Genomic DNA, 20,376 nt, shown 5'->3' with positions numbered 1-20,376 from the left:
GGGTGGGTGTTCACATGGGTGGGTATCTGCACACACAAGCGGAGGGCATGGTTGTGTCCACACGTGTGTGCACGTGCGGGTGTTCACACACATGCACTCCAGGCTTCTCTAGCACGAGGTGGCCATCACAGCTCGAGAACAGTGGGCCTGTGTGAGGAACGCCGCGCACGCGGAGCGCCTGCCAGGCCCTGGCTCTGACCCCGGCGCAGGAGGAGGACCTCGAGTCTCCCCCCTGCCTCTGAGTAGCTGGGAGTATCAGCACGCATCGCCATACCCGACCTACCGTTTGCTCTTGAACATGACACACCTGACTGGAATTCCTGTACATGTGACTCTTGACTCGGTACATTTCTTCTCTCCAGGAGAATCCCGGGGAGGAGGGAAACTTGTGCTTACCAAGAGCTTACTTTATGCTGGGGTCCAAGGAGGTATTTGGGTAAACGTCAAGAACATCCAGTGTTGAGTCTTATGACATTTACAGAAAATCCAGTGCTGTGTGAGTGTCAGGACTTGGGACTCATCAGGCACCTTGGGGGCCCCCCCTTTTTGGCCGGTTGTGGGGCCTGAACTCTGGGCCTGGGTGCTGTCCCTCAGCTCTTCAGCTCACGGCGAGCCCTCTACCACTTGAGTCACAGCGCCACTCTTGGCTTTTTCTGTGTATGTGGTGCTGAGGAATCGAACCCAGGGCCTCAGGCATGCAAGGCAAGCGCTCTACCACTGAGCCACCTTCCCAGCCCTCCTTTTCGTTTTCTGCCTGCCTGCTGGCATGAGCACTCTCCTGGGGAGGGCTCCCGCTGCAGGTGGGCGCGCAGAGGTCTGCACTGGTCATTCATACTTTACAATGCTAAGGCTTCCTGCTGCACTGTTACATTGTTAGAAAAGGAGTCTGCAACTCAGGAAGGAAATCTTTGCCACAGGTTGTCAAACTTACTGAGTAGAAAGGCAAGTTTAGATTTTAAATAGTGCAACTCTGTGTGTGTGTGTGTGTGTGTGTTGGTTCTGGGGCTTGATCTCACGGCCTGGATGTCCCTTAGCTTTTTTGCTCAAGGTTGGTGCTCTACCACTTGAGTCACAGCTCCATTTCTGCCTTTTTGGTGGTTAGAGATGCATCTTAGACTTTCCTGCCCTGGATGGCTTCAAATCATGATCCTCAGATTTCAGCTTCCTGAGTAGATAGGATGACAGGCATGAGTCACGCACCTCACAGGCCATTTTTAAAAACAGGTCACAGCACAATGGAATATTATGCAGCCATTAGAAATGACAAAATAATGGCATTTGCAGGGAAATGGATGGAGCTAGAAGGAATCATGTTGAGCGAGGTAAGCCAAGAACGAAGAGACAAACGGTACATGGTCTCCCTGATAAGTGGATGCTAAATCCAAAATGTTAGGTGATACGACAAAACTAACAGGACTTAAGAAACAAAGAACTCCCGCTCATCTGGTTGAACTACTACTAAATATCCCCATGCTGCTGATCACAAATATGGTATATAACATGTGAACACTGTTATATATTACAGACTGTGATAGACAATTTGCTCCAGGAAAGTTAGAATGAACTTGTGACTTTGAAATTATGTAATCACTTAATCACAATCAAAAAAAAAAAAAAAAAAGGAACCTTGGGGAAGGGAGGGAGGGAGGGGATGGTAGGGGGAAAACAATGGAGGGGGTAACAATGTTCAAGAGGAAGTGTACTCATTACCTCACTCATGTAACTGTAACCCTCTGTATAGTATCTTTACAATAAAAAAAAAAAAAAAAAAACAGGTCACAGGACATGCCCACAATCCCGACCACTATATGATGACATTGTGGAGAGTTTCTCAGCTTTTCCTGAGCGGGTGGGGGTTTCCCAGGGGAAGTCAGCCCTCCTCCCTCCCTCCACCCCCCCCTCCCCATGCCAGATCCCATCCCAGGCACAGCACCACAGGAGAAAAGGGGGCAGAAACCTGGAGTTCTGCAAATCACCTTCCACACATGGCGTAATTCATTCGTTTTTGCTCAAGGACTACAAGTGTTTGCAAACAGTTTTGGAAACCAGCAATTTTGGAGCACTATGGCTCAAGAGGGTAGAGTGCTGGCCTTGAGCTGAAGAGCGCAGGGACAGCGCCACACTGTTTAAAGAGAAAAACTAGTTCCTGTAGACCTCAGGGTTGGAGTCCCATTCCTCCCCGGCAGTGCCCATCTCCAGTGCGACCTTGGAGGTCCAGCGCCCCCATACACCATGTCTTGGATGTACTGGCTCCAACTTGTACCATATATGTCCTGGGCTCAGTGTAACATCTTGCCATCAGTGGTGACATGAATGTGGAAACAAGATGCTGTTCGGAGCAGGCTCCGCACGACCCAACCCCTGGGAGCACAGCTCCAGCTGTGACAGGCAGCAGGCCTGTGGAGACCTGGGGCTGGGTACCAGAACACCATGCCAAACTCCAAGGCGCTGGCCAGGAGCGCGGCCTCCGCCGCCTGCCAACCTTGACCTCCGGAGAGCAGGCTCAGCGCCACTGACCGCAGCTGGCTTCCAACCATGGAACTGGGTTCATCTGTCTTCCAAGAGGCCAGGGCGGAGCCTGTAAAACTCCACGAATTGGAAACATTTTCCTATTAACAAAGGCAAAAGTCTACATGAAAGGTATTAATCCTTCTTTGTTTTCAAAGAAAAACTCATCAACACAACAGTTGGTTTTGAACCTTTAATAAAAGTAAAAAATGCAGAAAGAACACAATGTCGGAAACTTAGGGTGAATGTGAATCTCACTAGCCGTTCAGAGCTGGGAGAGTGCAACTTTTGTCCATGATTTTATAGTTTTAAAAATTTAAATCACTTTGGTTCACAGTATTTGCTATGAACTATTGGCAAACAATTTCTTCAGATTCACCTTGTTTGGCTACATTATTTCTAACTCATACTTCCAGTCTAAGAGGCAAGAACACTATGTACGTCCTTGAGGTTCGCTCGCTGCCTTGCTCTACTGACTGCTGATGCCATCAACTGCTGACATCACTCACTAAAACATGTTTTCAGGTTCAGAAAGTTTCTAAGGGGTCACTCTGAAACTCAGAAGATCTATTCTTTTTAAACAAAATTCCTCTATAAAACAAAAACAAAAACTAGTTTTGAAAACCTCAAGATTATTTCAAGGTATCGTCTCAAAACAAAATATGCAAAACTCGAACAAGGGTCCCGGGGAAGGGAAGCTGCCGTCAGCTGGCAGGGGTGGGTGTTGGGGTGCTGCACCCCCACAGCCGCCTGCCTTCCCAGCGAGTCACTCCCGCAGAATTCAAAACAATGCCAAGTACAAAAAAAGTACATTTGTAAGTAAAAATGACTAAGCCCATAAAAGGAGTCCGCCGGAGGACTCAGGCTCAGCGAGACCCACAGGAAGGAGCCCGCCCTGCGCGGCTCTGAAATGAACACCTCACGCATTTAAAAAAAATAAATATTTAAGAGAATACAAGGCTCAGATTGGTTTTCATAGACATTGCACTTGAAGTTTAAGACCCAATACTTGCAAATCAGGTCCAATATGGTCTATGCCATTCAACGAATACACCGTGCTCACCACCACCACTGGACACGGAGCACGCCACGCGTGGGACACAGTGGCAAGCGCTCTTCTTTTTACAGGCAATCACAGATTGCAGGTCCCATAGGGCTGTGGGCAAACGCCACCCCGCCAGCCTGGGCCAACAAGGCAGCAGGGGCGGGGCGGGGGGGAGGGGTTGGTGCCCCAAGACCGGACGCGCACAGGCGTTCACAAGGGTGAGAGTGTTGCGCCACTACGCATCACCACGTCCAGTCTCCCGGCGATTGTCTGCACGAGGCCGGCGGGCAGCAGGAAGGCGGTGCCCACCGTGGGCCGCAGCAATGCCGGCAGCGCGCCCGGAGGCACCGCCACGCCTCCCGCCCATCTCTCCTCTTGCTGCGATGCCATTTCCACACAACCCTATGTTAAATTTTTCTGGAGACACAGTTCCGTTCCACACGCGTGGTCTCTGTTAAGCACCATCATCCTGTCTCCTTTGGGCACTGACATAAAACTGCTGTTGGTAACTGAGTTCAAGTTCTAGTTCAAAGGTTTGAAATATGGCAACTTGTTTTGAATAGCATGAATGAAATCGAATACTTGGGAAACTGCCCCCGCCCCCCAGGGCCGGTGCCCAGCTGTCCTGCGTGGCACCCACAGGGGCGGGGCGGGCAGGGCAGGTGAGACCTCAGGTCACGAGTTCTTATCTCTGTCTGGCTATGCCAGACTAAGTGGACGTCTTCCAGGAGTCGTTAGCGGTCAGCCCGGTGTCCAGAGCATCTGCCCAGCGGCCGGGCCCTGCTCAGTCGCTGTGTGGCTTCTCCGGAACACCCTACGTGAACAGAGAAAAAGACCAGTCAGTACCGAGTGCCAAGGCTCCCGCCGTCAATGAAGCAGGTCCTCACAGTGCAGGCTCGCACACAGGGCCCTGGGTAGGTGGGCTTGGGGTGCACTCTGCCCGTGGCTGATGCCCCATAGGAAAGCTCCAACTCAGAATTAAAAAAAAATTCCTAGTACCATGGTCTACTTAACTTTTGTGTCAGCTGGAACTCTACCACTTGAGTCACACCGCCAGCCCTGCTTTCTGGTTAATTGGAGATGGATTCTAACCAATTTTGCTGCCAGTCTGGCTTCAAATGGCAATTCTCAGCTTCCTCAGCAGCTGGGATTGCAGGACCATGCCACAGGAGCCTGGACGGAGCCATTTACCTGAGGAAGGCAGGCTTCCCTGCAAGCCTCCTCTGCACCTCAGCCTCCACTACAATGGGCACACCTGCCGTCACCCCTAGAACACCAAATGGGACCCCTGCCCACCACCACTCTTGCCGACCCTCACGTCAGGCTTTGTGATTGTCTGCATGGTGAGCCCAAGTGGTTGGTGTCTCAAGGAAAGCAGACTCAGGACAGAAGCAGAGTGAAACCTCAGGCTGTGCGCGGCGCGGCGCGGCCACCGAGTCTGATGCTGTTCACACTGAACTGGGCTGGGCGCACCCCGACACACGCCATGCTGTGATGCCGTTCACACTGAACTGGGCTGGGCGCACCCCGACACACGCCATGCTGTGATGCCGTTCACACTGAACTGGGCTGGGCGCACCCCGACACACGCCATGCTGTGATGCCATTCACACTGAACTAGGCGTACCCTGACACACGCTCCGCTGCACATACCGACCCACCCACACCCAGCCAGGAGGTACTCACCATCGCTAACTGCCGTCCTATGTTCCCCACTGTAACGCCGCCTGAGAAAAATATGCACGGAAGCCACGAGCGAATGTAGAGAAAATCTGGCGACGTGTACCTGGAGGGAAAACGATGCCTTAAGCAGTCGGTCTACCTGGGCTTTGGCAACAGGGTGTACAGGGCGCTTCCCAACCAGAAAGGGCTTCGAGAGGTCCACAGTGCTCTCCCGCCTCTCCTTCATATCAAGTTGTGGACAGTACATTCATTCATTCATTCATTCTTTTGCGTGTCAGTATTAGTGCTTTAACTCGGGGTCACGTTTTTTTGCTCAAGGCTACCCCTCTATCACTTGAACCACAGCACTTCCAGTTTTCTGGTGGCTCATTGGAGATAAGAGTCTCACAGACTTTCCTGTCCAAGCTGGCTTTGAACCATGATCCTCCTATCTCAGCCTCCTGAGTGGCTAGGATTTCAGGCGTGAGCCACCGGCTCCCGGGGCAGCACCTTTTTAATGAACCCAGAAAAGCAGCAGTGCCTTGAGCCTTTCCCACCTGCATCTATCTGCGTAGGCTCACTAAAGCAGGGAAACACCTAGGTGAACAGTGTGTCACCAAGGCTGGGGCATCCATCCACACACACACACACACACACACACACACACACACACTTACTGGTAGACGCCACTGTACACAAGAACACACACACACTTACTGGTAGACGCCACTGTACACAAGAAACTGGGTGATGAGCGTGGCAAGGACAGCGATGGTGACGCCCAGGCCCAGGCCGCTCCGTGAGCGGTCGAAGGTCCACCACAGGCCCAGGGACAGCGCTGCCAGGGTCAGGGACAGCTGAACATTATTGGCAAAGTCCAGTTTCTGGTCAGGCACAAGTTAAGGAAAAGTTTCATAGGACAGGAAAGATAAGCCCACAAAAACTATCAGGTGTTTATTATACAGCATTATTATTATTACTATTAATCCACCATCGGTAACAGCTACAGATATAAACAGGGCGAGTGACCACGTTATTTCACTATGAAGCCTTTACTGTTTCCCTCCTTTCTTGTTCAGTAATCTGCAACCAACACGACTCCCTCCACATCTGCCACCTGCTAGAGGCGCCTGTCCAGCAGCCCCTCAACAGCGAGCCTCGCGGCGGGCCGGTGTGGGGCGTGGCTGTCCCGTGGAAGCACCTCGCCCTCTCACCGGCTCTAAGGAAACCCTGCCTGCTAAGCGTTTCCTAGGAAACCTAGGACCACTTTCCTGAACAGGGCACTGTGCGCAGACATGCAGCACCTCGTGCAGGGTGGATGTGCCCACCGATGCCGAGGGCCTCCGGTGGCCTCCCGTGACGGGGCTGGGTCTGAGGGGAGGCAGGGCCCGTGGCCACGCCCCACGGCCTGGTAGCCAGAGGAACCACGAGGGCGCAAGCTGGAAGGACAGAAGGAAGCCAGGAATGGTGGATTTCTGAGAATGACAGTCACTCCTAGTGCTTCCTGACGAGACCTGAAGGAATGGCCAAAGCGGTCAGAGAAAGTAATGAAACTCTTCGACACAAGACCTCACTACGTGCTCGGGCTGAGGCTGGCTGGGGAAGGATACGGCGCTGGCGTGGTTAATGCCCACAAAGACGGCGATGCAGCGCATGACGCTGGCCCACTCTCTCTTGAACTTGTGAGGCTCGCCGAGGTGACGGTCCATACAGGGGTAGAGCAAGCCGACCACCGCTGCCAAGAGGAGGGAGCGTTAATGCACATTCTCACAGTCCCTGCCAACACCCAAGCCAGGCTAGCCACCACCACATATCTCATTTCATATTCTTGTACATGCCGAGTATCCCAATCCCCACACAATCTTGAAAAGTTTGAGAAAAAAGTTATTGGGCGAGTTAGAATATGTACATGAATCAAGGACTTGATTATCCATGGTGAACAAAGACAGTATTGAAATACACAACATGCTATTTCCTTAAGTAGACAAAACTAATATGACTGAACAATATTTTTTTTCTTTGAACTCAGTGCCTCACACTTGCTAGGCAGGTGCTCTACCACCTGAGCCACACCTCAAGCCCTCATTTGCATTATTTTTGAAGTAGTCTCGCTTGATGCCCAGGCTAGCCTGCTTTCTACTCTTGACTTCCCTAGGTAGCTGAAAATGACAGCAGGGGCACTATGCCTAGCCATTGACTAGGATAGAGTCTCAGCTTTCTGACTGACTTGGCTCCACGTTCTACTTTCATCAAGTGATTCCTTTTCACAGTGGGAAGGTAGACACCCTGGAGTTCCTGTGCAAGCCCTTGTAGTTGTGGCATTGGTGCTGACCTCAGTATGGGGCTGGGCCTGAAGCCCTGAGGAGCACTGGACTGTTTTAAGGGGCTCTACTAGCAGAGGAGAGCGTGTGTGTGTGTGTGTGTGTTTTGGGGGGAGGGTTAGGGGCAGAGCTTTCCCTGTCCCCCTGTGGCCACGCCCACCAAGGAGAGGGGGGCTCAGACCAGGAAGGGAAAACTGGGCTGCTGGCGCCAGGCTGCTCCTGGTGGACGTGACTCCTCATGTTTGTGTCCTCATGTGTGAACTGATGGGGCTTATGTAACTGGAGGACAGAGGACAGAGAACCTCGCAGCCCACATCTAGGATGCCTTCACAGAATCCTGAAAAACATGTGTACAACAGGAAGGTGTGGTGTTCCAAAAGTGAAAAGTGAAGCAGAGACAACAGTGAGCAAATACAGACTGTCCAGACACAAGTGGGGTGTGGCCTGTGGGCCCTGGGTAGCCGGGCTGTCTTCCATTCACCTAGCCCAACAGGAAGGAATTGGGCATCAACGGTGAAACAGAGCTGCAGACCTGATCCAACATTCAGCCAGGACTAGGAGGAATCATCTGAGATACTCATGGAATCCCTGGCAAAATGCCTCTAAGCATTTCATTTTGAAGATCAGATTTTGGGCTCAAAGAAAGAACTACTATGCTCAAGGAAACTGAACTTCAAATGCGGATCTACTTCTCCAGAGAACTTTCAAGGGTTGGGCTGGCGTTGGTGGATTACTCGCCCACCAAGCGCAAGGTCCCGGAGCTCTTCCTAGTTTGGTTTGTATATCATCAAACCCTTAAAGTTCTTAGAGAAAAAGTTAGGATCCTTTCTGACAGCAGGGCAACCACCTCATTATGCTTACTGCTTACACAGGAGGGTATCCTGCCTGGGGAACACAGTCCACCCAAGGCCCTACCCAGGCTATTCAGGTGAGCCCTAGGCTGGGGAGAGGGCGTGCGCACTGGCTGACCACAGCCGTGTAGCTGTGGACACCAAGTGCAGTGCACACCACACTCTTCTGCCTACGTGTGGAATGTGGAGCCACGCACAACCCGGTACAGAGAGGGACAAGCCAACAGTGCACCGAACGCATGCACACAGCAAGAACAAGCCACCAAGTGACTAGTGGAGTCAGGGAGGCTTCCCTGACAGTCTCTGGATTCACAGGTGGAGGGGTGTGCTTGGCAGCTGGCGGAGGCTGGGCCACGGAGAGCCCTGACTACAAAGGATTCGGGGGGGCTGGAGGGTCACAGTCACCCCACAGTCTCTGTAAAGCCAGCCAAGTGATAACCAAGAACTTGTACTGTCTGCTTGGGCCCATGCTGGACGAACGGGTTCCAAGCGGGTCAAAGGCGACCGGGCCACAGGCTTGGTGGCAGGGGAAGGTGGCCGCGCAGAGCCGGGGCCAGGTGCAGAAGCCAGCGCGGGGAGGCGGCGCCCGCCGACGCCCTCCCGACAACACGTGAGTTTGTTTTCCTCATCCCGCCAGTAGCCAATCGGCGGGCGGCACGGCCCTCACCAGTTCCCCGCGCGGCCAATCCCGGGGCGCCGGCGGGGTGAGCGCGGGCGCCGCTGTCACCGGACGCCCGAGGGACGGGACGGGACGGGGCTCGGCGGGGCCGGGCCCGGGCCCTCTGCCCGCCCTAGTCCCGCCGGAGGAGGGAGGCACTCACCCGCGGCCGTCCCGCAACACGGGGGCACCCACCAGGCGGAGGAGAAGGCGGTGGCGATCACCTCGTCCGGGAAGAGCGTGACGTTCCTCTGGACCTGCAGCAGGTTGAGCACCAGGGCCAGGACCACGCCGACCAGGAAGAGCACGAGGCCGCGCTGCACCAGGTGGCGATGCCGGCCGCCGGCGCGGCCGCTCGGCCCGGCGGGCGCGGGGCCCGGCGCGCGCGGGGCCGCGGCGATCATGCCTCCCGGGCGGGCGGCGCGCGGCGCGCGGCGGAGGTGCCGGGCGGCGCCGGCGCACGGGCGGCTCCACAGGTGGTCGTGCAGCCTGGGCATCCGTGCCCGCCGCGTGCAGGGCGCTCCTGCGGGACGGCGCGGGGCGAGTTGGCGCCCGGGCGGGACAAAGGCCCGGAGGCCGCCCGCCCGGCCCGCCCCCGCGACCCCCGGATCCCGCCCGGCCCGCGTCTCCCGTCCCCCGCGCGGGGCGGGCCGCGCCCCGGACCCCCACCCGGTCCCGCCGCGTACCTGCCGAGGGGGCGGCGGCGGCGTCGGAGGAGACTGAGGAGGAGGAGCGGGAGGAGCCCGGGGACGGCCCAAGCGCGGCCGCAGCGGCGAGCCGGCGCGCGGCTTATATAGCGGGCCGCGGGCCCGCAACACGTGACCTCGCCCGGCCTACCCGCCGCCCGCGCGCGCCTCCCGGGGGCGTGGCCCGGCCCAGCCCCGCCCCGCACGCGCGCCCGTCCGCACTGGGTCTGGTGAGGCGGCCGCAGCCAATCGGAGGCGGGCGGCCCATATGACGTGAGCACACGCCACCGCAGCCCGCGGCCCGCGTCCGGCACGCGCGCTCGGGCGGACGCGCGCCGCCCGGCGGGGTCGGGGGTTCGGGGGGCCGAGGGTGGGTGGGGAGTGGTGACCCAGGATTCCCGGCCGCCCTCGCTTCCGGTCCCGCGGGCCGGTGAGGCCGCCGGCCGCGTGGAGACCCCGGAGCCCTGGGGAGCGGCGCCCCCGGGCCGGCGGCGGGGGCGCCGTGTGCGGCGGGGGCGCCGTGTGCGGCGGGGGCGCCGTGTGCGGCGGGGGCGCCGTGTGCGGCGGGCTGCGGTTCGCGCGGCCGCGGCAGCCGGGCGGGGCGCAGACCGCGTCCGTCCCCGCGGTCAGCGGCGAGTGCCGAGGTCGAAGGTCCCCTCCCGCCAGGACTCGGCCCGGGGCGGCGGGCCGTCGACAGCTCCGCTTCCCAGCGTGACCCCGCGCGGCCCGGCCCTGCCCGCCGGCCCCGGGCCCCGCCGGCCCCCGGCCCCGTTAGTGACTGCAGGCTTGGTTCCCAGGCAGTGGTGACCCCCAGGCCGCCCCGTGCACGCGCGCGCGCGCACTGCCGTGGCCGGAGTGACCCGGGGACCCGAGCCCGGCCTGGGCTCCGCCCCGTGGCCTTCTCTCGCGCGGCCGGCGCCCTCCCCTTTGAGCCGCCGCTCCACCTCTGGACTTTCCTGGCCGGGCTGGCTTTGATCCTCCGATCTCAGCCTCCTGGGTAGCTAGGATTACGGGGGTGAGCCCCCCCCCATCCCGCTCACATCGAGGCTTTGTGTGATAGCAGAACTGCAGATCGCTGCCAGCCGACAGGCAGTGGTGTGAGGTGGTGGTGGGTCTCTCGCAGGCCAGAGCCGCCCCCTCTCCTGGCAGCGCTCCCCCCACCTCCCTGCTGATCACTGCACATCTGCAGGTGCACGCTGATGTTGTTTAGCCTCACGGAGTTGAACTTGCAAGGTGGCATGTCACTGACCCCATGGTGAAACTTGAGCACATTCAGGAAGCTTCTAGGGAGCCCTTCTCCCTGTGGTGAGAATATCAGGTCTCTGAGCCCAGTAAGTGCCCCGCAGCTCCCAGCAGATCTATCAGGCTCACCCACGGGCTGTCAGGTGACAGGACTGCTCCTTTCTCCTGGGGTATCTAACAGGTTTAGATCTCTTGTCTGAGTCCTACCTGGCTGAGCAGACTCTGTCCTTGTCTTGAGGTGTACAGCCTGTAATAACACCTTAGGACTTTTTTTTGTTTTTGTTTCTTTGTCTCCGGTGGAGAAAGGCTTCTGATTCCCTTGGCCAGTTGCTCTGTTGAGAAAGAGCCCTGGCATCCATGGCTCACACCTGTAATCTTAGCTGTTGGGAAGGCTGAGATCTTGAGGACAGGTTTAAAGCCAGCTTAGGCAGGAAAGTACACGAGGCACTTATCTTCAGTTAACTACAAAGGAAGTGGAACGGTGGCTAGTAGTAGAGTGTCAACATTTAGAAAAACAGATAAGGGACAGAGCCCAGGCCCTGTGTTCCAGCTGCTGTATTGGTACGCGTGCATGCATGCATGCACGCACGTACACATCTCCTTGCAAACTTTTTGCCTGCCCAGGTCAAGGTAGCTAGGCCGCTCCAGGGTCTGCCCCACCTGCAGTCAGGGGGCCTGAACCGTGGTATCTCCTGGCCATAGAACAGTTGGGGCTGCTCCTCTGGGACCGCGGGGCATGCCTCTGGGCTGGTTCTGTAGGATCCCTGCTAGGGCTGTGGAGGTCCTTACTCTTAGGGAGTGGGAGGTCTTTGGGGGTAATCAATGGAACAGGCAGAATGGACTCCCTTGGAGTTCCAGCATCCCTATCAGAAACAATAGTCCAGTGCCCAAGGTTTGCCCAGAGCCCATTCCCTACCACCACTAGTGCTGAGTTAAGACTTGAGGGAAGCCTGGTCACGGTGGTATGTTTAAGTCCGCATGTGTCTTACCGCAAGAAGGCTTCTGTGCAGGGGGCAGGCAGGTGACCCTGCACTGGCCTCTCTGGCTCCTTGTTCAGAGCAGAGTGGCCACAGCCCAGGAAGCCCTGGGGCTTGGGATACCTGGGTAAGCCATCCACTTCCTGCAGCCTGGGTTCCCACCGTGCGTTCTACCATGCTGGCCATAGTCCTTCATAGTCACACATAACCCACTGTGGTTCAGATGGAGGGGTGACTAAACATATTTGCTGTTTTCAATATAAAAGCATCACATTATTGGTAATTCAGAATTTTTTTTTAACTAAAATCATCTGTAAAACCATCGCCTAGAGATAACCACTAGATTTTTTGGACTATATTTCCAGATGTTTTCTTTTTTTTTTTTTTTGGTCCGGTCATGGGGCCTGAACTCTGGGCCTGGGCGCTGTCCCTCAGCTCTTCAGCTCAAGGCTAGCGCTCTACCAGTTGAGCCACAGCGCCACTTCCGGCTTTTTTCTTTTTGCTTATGTGGTGCTGAGGAATCGAACCCAGGGCCTCAGGCATGCAAGGCAAGCGCTCTACCACTGAGCCACCTTCCCAGCCCTTCCAGATGTTTTCTTATGAATATATGTGGTTCCTCTGTGTGTGTATGAGAGAGAGAAAGACTGGAATGAATCAGGAGCCATGCTTCCAGTTATTTTGATTTTTTGATAAGAATCTTGATAACGTTGCCAAATCTGGTCTTGAACTTGAAATCTTCCTGCTCCAACTCTTGTCTCTTGAACAGCTAAAGGCACTGGCATGTATCACTGTACCTTGTTGTATTTGGCTTTTCCTTTTTTGGTGGTACTAGGGTTTGAACTCACAGTCTCAAGCTTGTTAGGCTTGTTAGGATCCATCAGCCCACAGATGGATCCTGTAAGAAGTACCTGATGTGCTCTGTCATCCGGGACTTCTTAAATATAGAGTCACATGCTGTCAGAATGCTCAGGCCATAAAGCACTTGTCTAGCAAGCCTGAGGCCTGCCAAAAATAGAACAAAAACAGGGTCAACCTTGGCGTGTAGTAGTGGAGTCAGTTCTTGTGACTAGGAGTGTCTTTACAGTCAGTCAGTGCCCGAGTGGCACCATTTACTGCAGCTGTCCACTGACGTGCACAACTTGGTGGTTTGTACTGTTTCCACAGAGGGGTGGGATCACCACAGCCTTCGTCACCTTCTCCCTCTACCCCAGCCTGGCCCCCGGGGCTCCTCTCTGCATGTCCACAGGAGTAGAATCCTACATATAGTCTGTTGAGCCTGGCTCTTAGCATTACCTTTTCAAGATTCATCCATGTTGCGTCAGTGTTTATGGCTGAATAGTATTCCATACTACATGTGTGCATTCATTCTCCACCTGATGAGTATGGGGTATTGGGAATAATATTGCTATAAACACAAGTTTGTGTGTGTGTGTGTGTGTATTTCTCCTCGACGGAACTGGGAGTAGAGTTGCAGTTCCTGCAGAAACTCTGCGTGGAATTGTTTGAGGGGTTGTTGGAGCCTTTCCCAAAGCAGACACACCGTTCTACCTTGCCACCATCAATAATGGAGGATTCTGCTTCCTCCACACACTTGAGTCAGGGTCTCGCAGCAGGTGCCAAGTGATCTGTCCTCATTATTCTCACACCGTCACTTTTAGCAGCAGAGCCAGTTACAGGTAGAACACCAGGGCCAACAGGTATGTCCAGAGGACTGGCTGACATGGTATTCTGGGTCCCCTCCCCTGCCTGGGGAAAGCGGTCCCTGTGCCTGTCCACCCTATGTATTTCCTTGCACTGCTGTGCTGGTGGGACGGCACACCTCATATGAGCGCATCTGCTCCCCAGACACGTTACAGTGCCTGAGAGCACCAAGTCAGGCGCTCACACAGAGAAGCACCATGCTGCTGCCCGGCCTCCGCCCTCATCCTGATGGGACAGTGCCCCATGGGAGCAGGGCACATGGGGGCCAACTTGGGGGGAGGGGAGGGACAGGGAGACCAGAGCTGCTTCTGCAGGTCTGAATCACAGTCCTGTATCTATCCCCAGAAGAGCGAAGCTTTGCAGACACCAGCCCTGACCCAGAAGGCCATGGTGCCTCTGTCACAGCGACACCGCCACTACTGTGTGTGCAGAATGAGGAAGCAGGCTGCCTGGGCAGTGGGTGGAGAGGACCAGGCGATGCCCCCGGTGCTCTGGGGTGGACCTCCAAAAAGCAAGAAGGTGTGATTTCCAAAGCCAAGAAGTTAAGCGCCGGGAAGGAGTCGCCAGTGATGCGTGGGTCCAGTCTTGCGGTCGGGTAGTGGGTTTGGCAGACACTGGCGAGCGTCGGGGACGCTGAGGTGAGGAGGCAGTGGGGTGTGGACAGTTCCTGCGGAGTTGGGCCGTCAGGAGGAGGCAGGAGATAAAGGGGCTGGAGGAGAACGAGATGGGAATTTGGTTTTATTTTTATAATGGAAGAAATGAACAAATTTAGATGGTGATGGAAAATTCCAGAAAGATTGAGGAAGAGGGAGCATGTGAAGCTGTGGAGGCCAGAGGGACCAGGACCAGAGTGGTCCTGAGTGGTCTGCTGTGGCCCCGGGTCTGCTGAGGGGAGGGGAGGGAGCGCTCTAGAGGCTGGTGGAGCCTGGGCTCGTGGGAGTTAGGCCGGAGGGAGGCCCTGGTGGAGGATGTCATAGTAGATCTTTCCGGATGAGGGGCCGGTGCCGATTTGGACCCTAGAGTCCCTGTTCAGGGTGGCGGGGCGCTGGGGACTCCTAGAATTGGTAGAATCACGAGGAGGGATACAGGCTCTGGCAGGGGGTTGGCGGTCCTGGTCTCTAGGCAGGGTGACAGGGAGGAGGGAGGGGGAGGACTCAAGGCAGAGTGGCCAAGAGGTCTTTGGGGCTGGGACTTGATGGACGGTGGCACTGGGCAGACACTAGACTTTGGCTCCAAGAGGGCAGAGATCTCTGCTCTGTCCACTGTCAGAAGGCAAAAAAGACCAGTTTCTTCAGCAGCGTTAATTGATTTATTTGCTATTGTAGAAGTGGGCAACACTCCATTCTCTAAAATTGGCATAAGTGGTCTGGACGGAGCTGAGAAAGTAGAGCCAGAGAACAAGAAGTAGGCTGACATTTCAGATCTGCTTTCTGGGAGAGGAGCTGATGGGTTGAGCTCCGCTGCTCTGATGGCTTTCGGTGAGGATTGGGACACAGGGAATGGGCGGAAAGGCCAGTTTGGGAAACGTGGCTGCTGTCTGTGATCTCTTGGACGGACAGACAAGGATTCAGTTTCTGTTTGGTGACGTGGGTTTTGCAGGGCGTGTGTCTGCAGATTCTCAGCCTGCTTCCTGGAGCTGACACAGGCATCTAGGGGAGGGCGGCCCCATGCTGTCCTGGCCACTCTGAACTCCCTGGATGACTATTTCTGGCTCGGGGGAGGCAGGCAGGGGCAGGAGGATGCATGTTCCGTGGGAGAGGCAATTCGAATGCGCCAAAGTCCATGGAGTGGCCCCAGGACGGTGGCTGGGTGCTGGAGGTCAAGGCTTCGATGAGTCATGCTGGGTAGGACAACGTGGTGTGTGTGGTCTGACGGCGGCCAGAGCTGGAGGGGGGGTGTCCCATGGGGATGATGGTAAGGAGGGGGTGTGGGTGGAGGTGACAAGGAAGGGACATGGGTAGGTATTCCCCTAAAACTCATGTCTTTTCTGGGATGCCACCTTGTTTGCAAATCGTATCTTTATGTTGAGTTATAACGGGCTGGATTCCTCCAGGGGAGCGCAGCCTCTGTCCAATAGAGAGCTCCCCTGATTTGCAAAGTAGAAAGAATGCAGACAGGTGCGAAGCAGGGGAGCACCTGGAGCAGTGGTCAGCCATGGATGTCAGGGTCTGCCAGAGGTCGCAAGGCAGAAGGAAGCATCTTCCCTGGAGCCACCAGAGCGAACATGGTCCTGACCACACAGGAGTGTGAGCTTCCGGCCCCTAGAACAGGGAGAGAGGAGCAGAGAGGGACCTGCTGCACCTGAACTCAGCACACGTCTCTGCTCCTCACTGCTCATCATCCCAGCCAGCACCGGCACAGAAAGACCAGCATTTCTGTGCCACTCAATCCTCCCTGGCTCCCAAAGAGGCCCACTGTGCCATCTCAGGGAGGACGGTGCCGTCCGGGTCTGTGGAGCCCACCGTGGCCGCCCTCTCTAGCTTCCCCCATCCCTCCTCCTCCCCCTGAACATCTGGGCTCTGGGTAAGCGGGAGCTCACAGATCCCAGGGGCGGCGGTGACACATGAGCAGACGGTGCTTCAGAGCAGCACCCGGTCTCCCATTGTGGAGGCCAGAAGTGGGGATCGCTCTACTAGAATGAGGCGTTGGCAGGGCCGGGGACAGGGGGCGTTCCCTGCCCTCCAGGTTTCTGGGACTCCCTCCATGGCGCAGGCCTCTGTCTTTGCCTTATCATTTTCTTCTGCTTCCTTCTCAGGTCTAAGGATCCTGTGGCTACATCAACTCACAGGGACAAAGTAGGTGCTGTGCACTGAGTGTGTATATCCCCTTGAAGATTTGTAAGTGAATTCCCTAAGGGATGGCTCCGTGCCCCAGGGTGCGGAGGTCATGAGGGCAGAGTCCTCAGGAGTGAGGCCAGGGTCCTTATCAGAGGCCCAGAGCACCCCTTTCCCTCCTCCTATCCTCGTAGTAGCGCCTCACCAAACCTGCAGAGTCTTGATCTTGAACTTCTAGCTAAGTCCAAATTTCTTTTGTTCATAATACACCCAGTTTATGGGGTTTGGGTATCAAATGGACCAGAGGCATCAGGAGAATCTCATCTCAACTCAAGATCTTTGACATAGCCAGGTGCCAGTGGCTCACACCTATACTCCTAGCTACTCAGGAGGCTCAGATCCAAGGGCTTGAGGTTCAAGACAGTCCAGGCAGAAAAGTCCATGAGATTCTTTCTCTAACCAGAAAAAAGAAGGGCTGGAGACATGGCTCAAGTGGCAGGACCCCAGCTGAGCAAGCAAGCCGAGTGAAAAGTCTCTGAGTCCAAACCCCAGTACTTCCCATTGGCCAGGTCCCTTTGCCATTCAAGGTCACATTTTCCAGAGCTGGGTGGACAGGTGGAAATTTAGGGGGACTGTTATCTGGGGGCTGGTGTCAAACCTCTTTCTTCCTTTCTTTTTCTTTTTCCTTTCCTTTCTTTTCTTTATGCTGGTCCTAGGGATTGAACTCAGAGCCTGGGCACTGTCCTTGAGCTTCTTTTGCTCAAGGCTAGCACTCTGACACTTGAGCCACAGCTTTTTCTGTGTATGTGGTAGTGGGGGACTCAAACCCAGGGCTTCATGCATGCTAGGCAAGCACTCTACCACTGAGCCACCTTCCCAGCCCCCCACCCCTGAGCTTTTTTGCACCCCACTTGTAGTTTTTTTGGGATTTTTTTAGTTAATTGGAGACAAAAGTCTCACAGACTTTCTTTCCCAGGTTGACTTTGAACTGTGATCCTCAGATCTCAGCTTCCTGAGTAGCTAGGATGACAGGCATGAGTCCCTGGCTCTTTTTTTTTTTTTTGTCAGTCATGGGGCTTGAACTCTGAGCCTGAGCGCTGTCCCTCAGCTCTTCAGCTCAAGGTGAGCACTCTGCCACTTGAGCGCCAGCCAGTACTTCCAGTTTTCTGGTGGCTTATTGGAGATAAGAGTTTCACGGACTTTCCTGCCCGGGCTGGCCTTGAACTGCAATCCTCAGATCTCAGCCTCCTGAGTAGCTAGGATTACAGGCGTGAGCCACCGGCGCCCGGCTTCCCTGGCTCTTTTTTTTTTTGGGTCCAGTCGTGGGGCTGAACTCTGGGCCTGGGCGCTGTCCCTCAGCTCTTCAGCTCAAGGCTAGCGCTCTACCACTTGAGCCACAGCGCCACTTCCAGCTTTTTTTTTCTTTTTGCTTATGTGGTACTGAGGAATTGAACCCAGGGCCTCATGCGTGCAAGGCAAGTGCTCTACCACTGAGCCACCTCCCCAGCCCCCCTGGCTCTGTTTTTAATGGCAGTACTAGAGTTTGTACTCAAGGCCTCAAACCTGCTCAATCTTCTTGCTTGCAGGACTGGTGTTCTGCCACTTGAGCCATGCCTTTCACAAGTCAATCAGAGGTGAAATCTCATAGGCTTTTCTGTCTGGGCTGGCTTTGAACCACAACCCTCCAGAACTCAGCTTCCTGAGTTGCTAGGGTTATAGGTGTGAGACACCAGTGCCTGGCGCCATCACCATTTTTGCTCCTGTGTCTCTGTTGGTGGAATTTTAGCCGATTTCCATATATGTATATGTGTGTATATATGCATACATTAAGGCCTCACAGTTACATGCACATTGCTGTGTGCATCTCTTAGCACCGTATGAGACCCACAAATGGAAAAGTAGCCACAGAATACCCAGCATTGTAGCTGGACATAGCAGAGGCCACCTTTCTCAGCCTCCATTGGAGCCAGGGGTGGCCCTACATCTAATCCATGGGTGTAGGTTGGCTGGGGCTCGTGGCTCTGTTAGCGTGACCAAGGGGCAGGCCCAGGCCCCCGCCCTCTGCCCCCTGGCTCCTTCCCTGGGGAGCAGGGAGGGGCTGTGACCTGGCGGCCCAGCTACACTGTCAGGAGAGCCGAGGCCCCCACAGCCCTGTGAGGTGCACACTACCCTCTCAAGACAGGCTCGGGGTCGCTAAAGGCCGTGTCAGCAGCCTTGTTTAGGAGTACAGTATGCTCCTGGTCAGGGTTAAGGCTCACATTTTGTACTTCGCCCCTCAACGGGGCGTCTCCGGGTTTGCAGGGTTACTCCCCGTGGCCTCAGGAGGCTGCTTGGACTTGAGACCTGAAGGGGCAGGGCGTGGAGAGGTTGGCACCCACGGCAGCTCAGGTACGGCCGGGGTCCTGCTCACCAGGCATGGTCTGTGACCCTTGCAGATGGCGTGGGCAGCCTGCCACACATGGTTGAGAGGCGGGGGGCGGGGGGCGAGGGAGGGCTGCCGTAGCCTGCCTCTCTGAGCTCTCTCTAGAAACCTCTTGGGCTCTGGGGGCTGCTGCTTGTGAGGGGTCTGGGTGGGAATTCTCACACTGCTGGGAGCCCTGGAAGACCATGGTGCGAGCCCCTGTGTGGTGGCTGGAGAGCGCGCGTGTTAGTCGGGCTGAAGGGGTGTGATGTGTGGGCCACGGTGGCAGCCACGCCTCCCACCTCAGCCCCCCCCCCCCCCCAGGAGGGTGCCAGGAGCTGCTGGCTGCCTGTGACCCAGGGCTGTACTTGACTGGGAGACTGGGGTGAGGCTGCTTCACCTCATTATCAGAACCACAGCTGCTTCCCTTGGGCGCGGCCTCGGAAGCCCCGCGCTGAGGAGAGCAACTCAGATCTTTGCAAGACTGAGACGTTGGCCTCTTGCCTGTTGTTTTTAAATCCTTGGTTTTTCTTGGTAGGAGAAGCTTACACAACAAGGGGCGGCCCTGGGTGCCTCTGTTCCAAATGAGGGAAAGGAAAAGCCACTTGTTCCACAGCCGGGTCTGGGGTGGAGCTGAAGGGTAAGGGACAGGACGCCCGGACAGCGTGGGCCATGGGACTATGGACACTGCCCACCTGTGAGGCTGACAGCTGCAGAGCCGTGGCCGGAGCTTCCTCCGGGAGGCAGGAGGAGCGCAGGTGTCTAGCCGGCATCTGGGTGGACAGCAGTTCTACCAGGATCGTGGTCAGGCCAGATGCCAGTGGCTCATGCCTGTCATCCTAGCTACTCAGAAGGCTGAGATCTGAGGATCACAGTTCAGAGCCAGCCCAGGCAGGAACGTCGAAGAGACTCTTATCTCCAATGAACCACCAGAAAACTGGAAGTGGCGCTGTAGCTCAAGTGTTAGAGCGCTCGCCTTGAGCTGAAGGCGCCCTGGCCCAGAGTTCAAGCCCCACGAGTACACACACACACACACACACACACACACACACACACACACACGGTCATGGTCGACCTGGATAAGACCAGGTGGAGTGCAGGCTGGAGACTGGGATGTCTGCGGGGTGGGCGGCGGGCCGGGGTGGTGGGAAGGGGTTGGGACAAGTAGAGTCTATACCACAGCAGCTTTCACCCATAACTTGGGTTGAAGATGGAGGAAGCCAAGAAGAATCAAGCACACACACACACACACACACACACACACGCATGTGCGAGGAAAAGTGCACAGGAGGCAGCAAGTGGCTCACACCGGTAATCCTAGCTACTCAGGAGGCTGGGATCTTGTCACAATGCACTGTGACAGGGGCAGTACAGTGTCCAGAGACAGGCCGAAGGACTGAGGTTTTGGGAGACCAGGGGGCCTGAAGCAGTTCCTGCTGTGGGGTGCTGGGATCCCATTAACGAGGGTTTTCATTGAGTCTAGTACAAGGGAAGTGTACTGAAGACAGGCAAAGGCTAGGGTTACAACTGTTAACTAAGGCACAGTTTGT

General features: G+C 55.9%; 1 protein-coding gene across 1 annotated transcript; it reads right to left on the bottom strand.

Annotated features, from left to right (window-relative positions):
- Positions 1-2,687: 2,687 nt before the first annotated feature.
- On the bottom strand, positions 2,688-9,779 carry Insig1 (insulin induced gene 1). Its single transcript, XM_042677278.1, has 6 exons — positions 9,732-9,779; positions 9,209-9,568; positions 6,826-6,950; positions 5,933-6,099; positions 5,240-5,339; positions 2,688-4,367 (listed from the first exon to the last, which is right to left on the bottom strand). Exons 2-6 carry the CDS (start codon positions 9,540-9,542, stop codon positions 4,338-4,340), a joined length of 756 nt encoding a protein of 251 aa, XP_042533212.1. The 5' UTR covers positions 9,543-9,568; positions 9,732-9,779; the 3' UTR covers positions 2,688-4,337.
- Positions 9,780-20,376: the final 10,597 nt, after the last annotated feature.

This window comes from Dipodomys spectabilis, unplaced genomic scaffold (genome assembly GCF_019054845.1).
Source record: "Dipodomys spectabilis isolate Male_0828 unplaced genomic scaffold, ASM1905484v1 ptg000034l, whole genome shotgun sequence".
Taxonomy (NCBI): domain Eukaryota; kingdom Metazoa; phylum Chordata; class Mammalia; order Rodentia; family Heteromyidae; genus Dipodomys; species Dipodomys spectabilis.
Note: the sequence above shows the minus strand (reverse complement) of the source record. Positions and strands in the feature narration are given on the sequence as shown.

What these genes read in the sequence shown, in the direction of transcription:
- Insig1 (XM_042677278.1), bottom strand. Translation starts at nt 9,542, where the DNA reads ATGCCCAGGCTGCACGACCACCTGTGGAGCCGCCCGTGCGCCGGCGCC. An exon ending in GTGTACAGTGGCGTCTACCA is followed by an intron (nt 5,340 to 5,932) that starts GTAAGTGTGTGT and finishes TTTTCCCTCCAG; the next exon opens with GTACACGTCGCCAGATTTTC. An exon ending in TAGGACGGCAGTTAGCGATG is followed by an intron (nt 4,368 to 5,239) that starts GTGAGTACCTCC and finishes CTGTTCACGTAG; the next exon opens with GGTGTTCCGGAGAAGCCACA.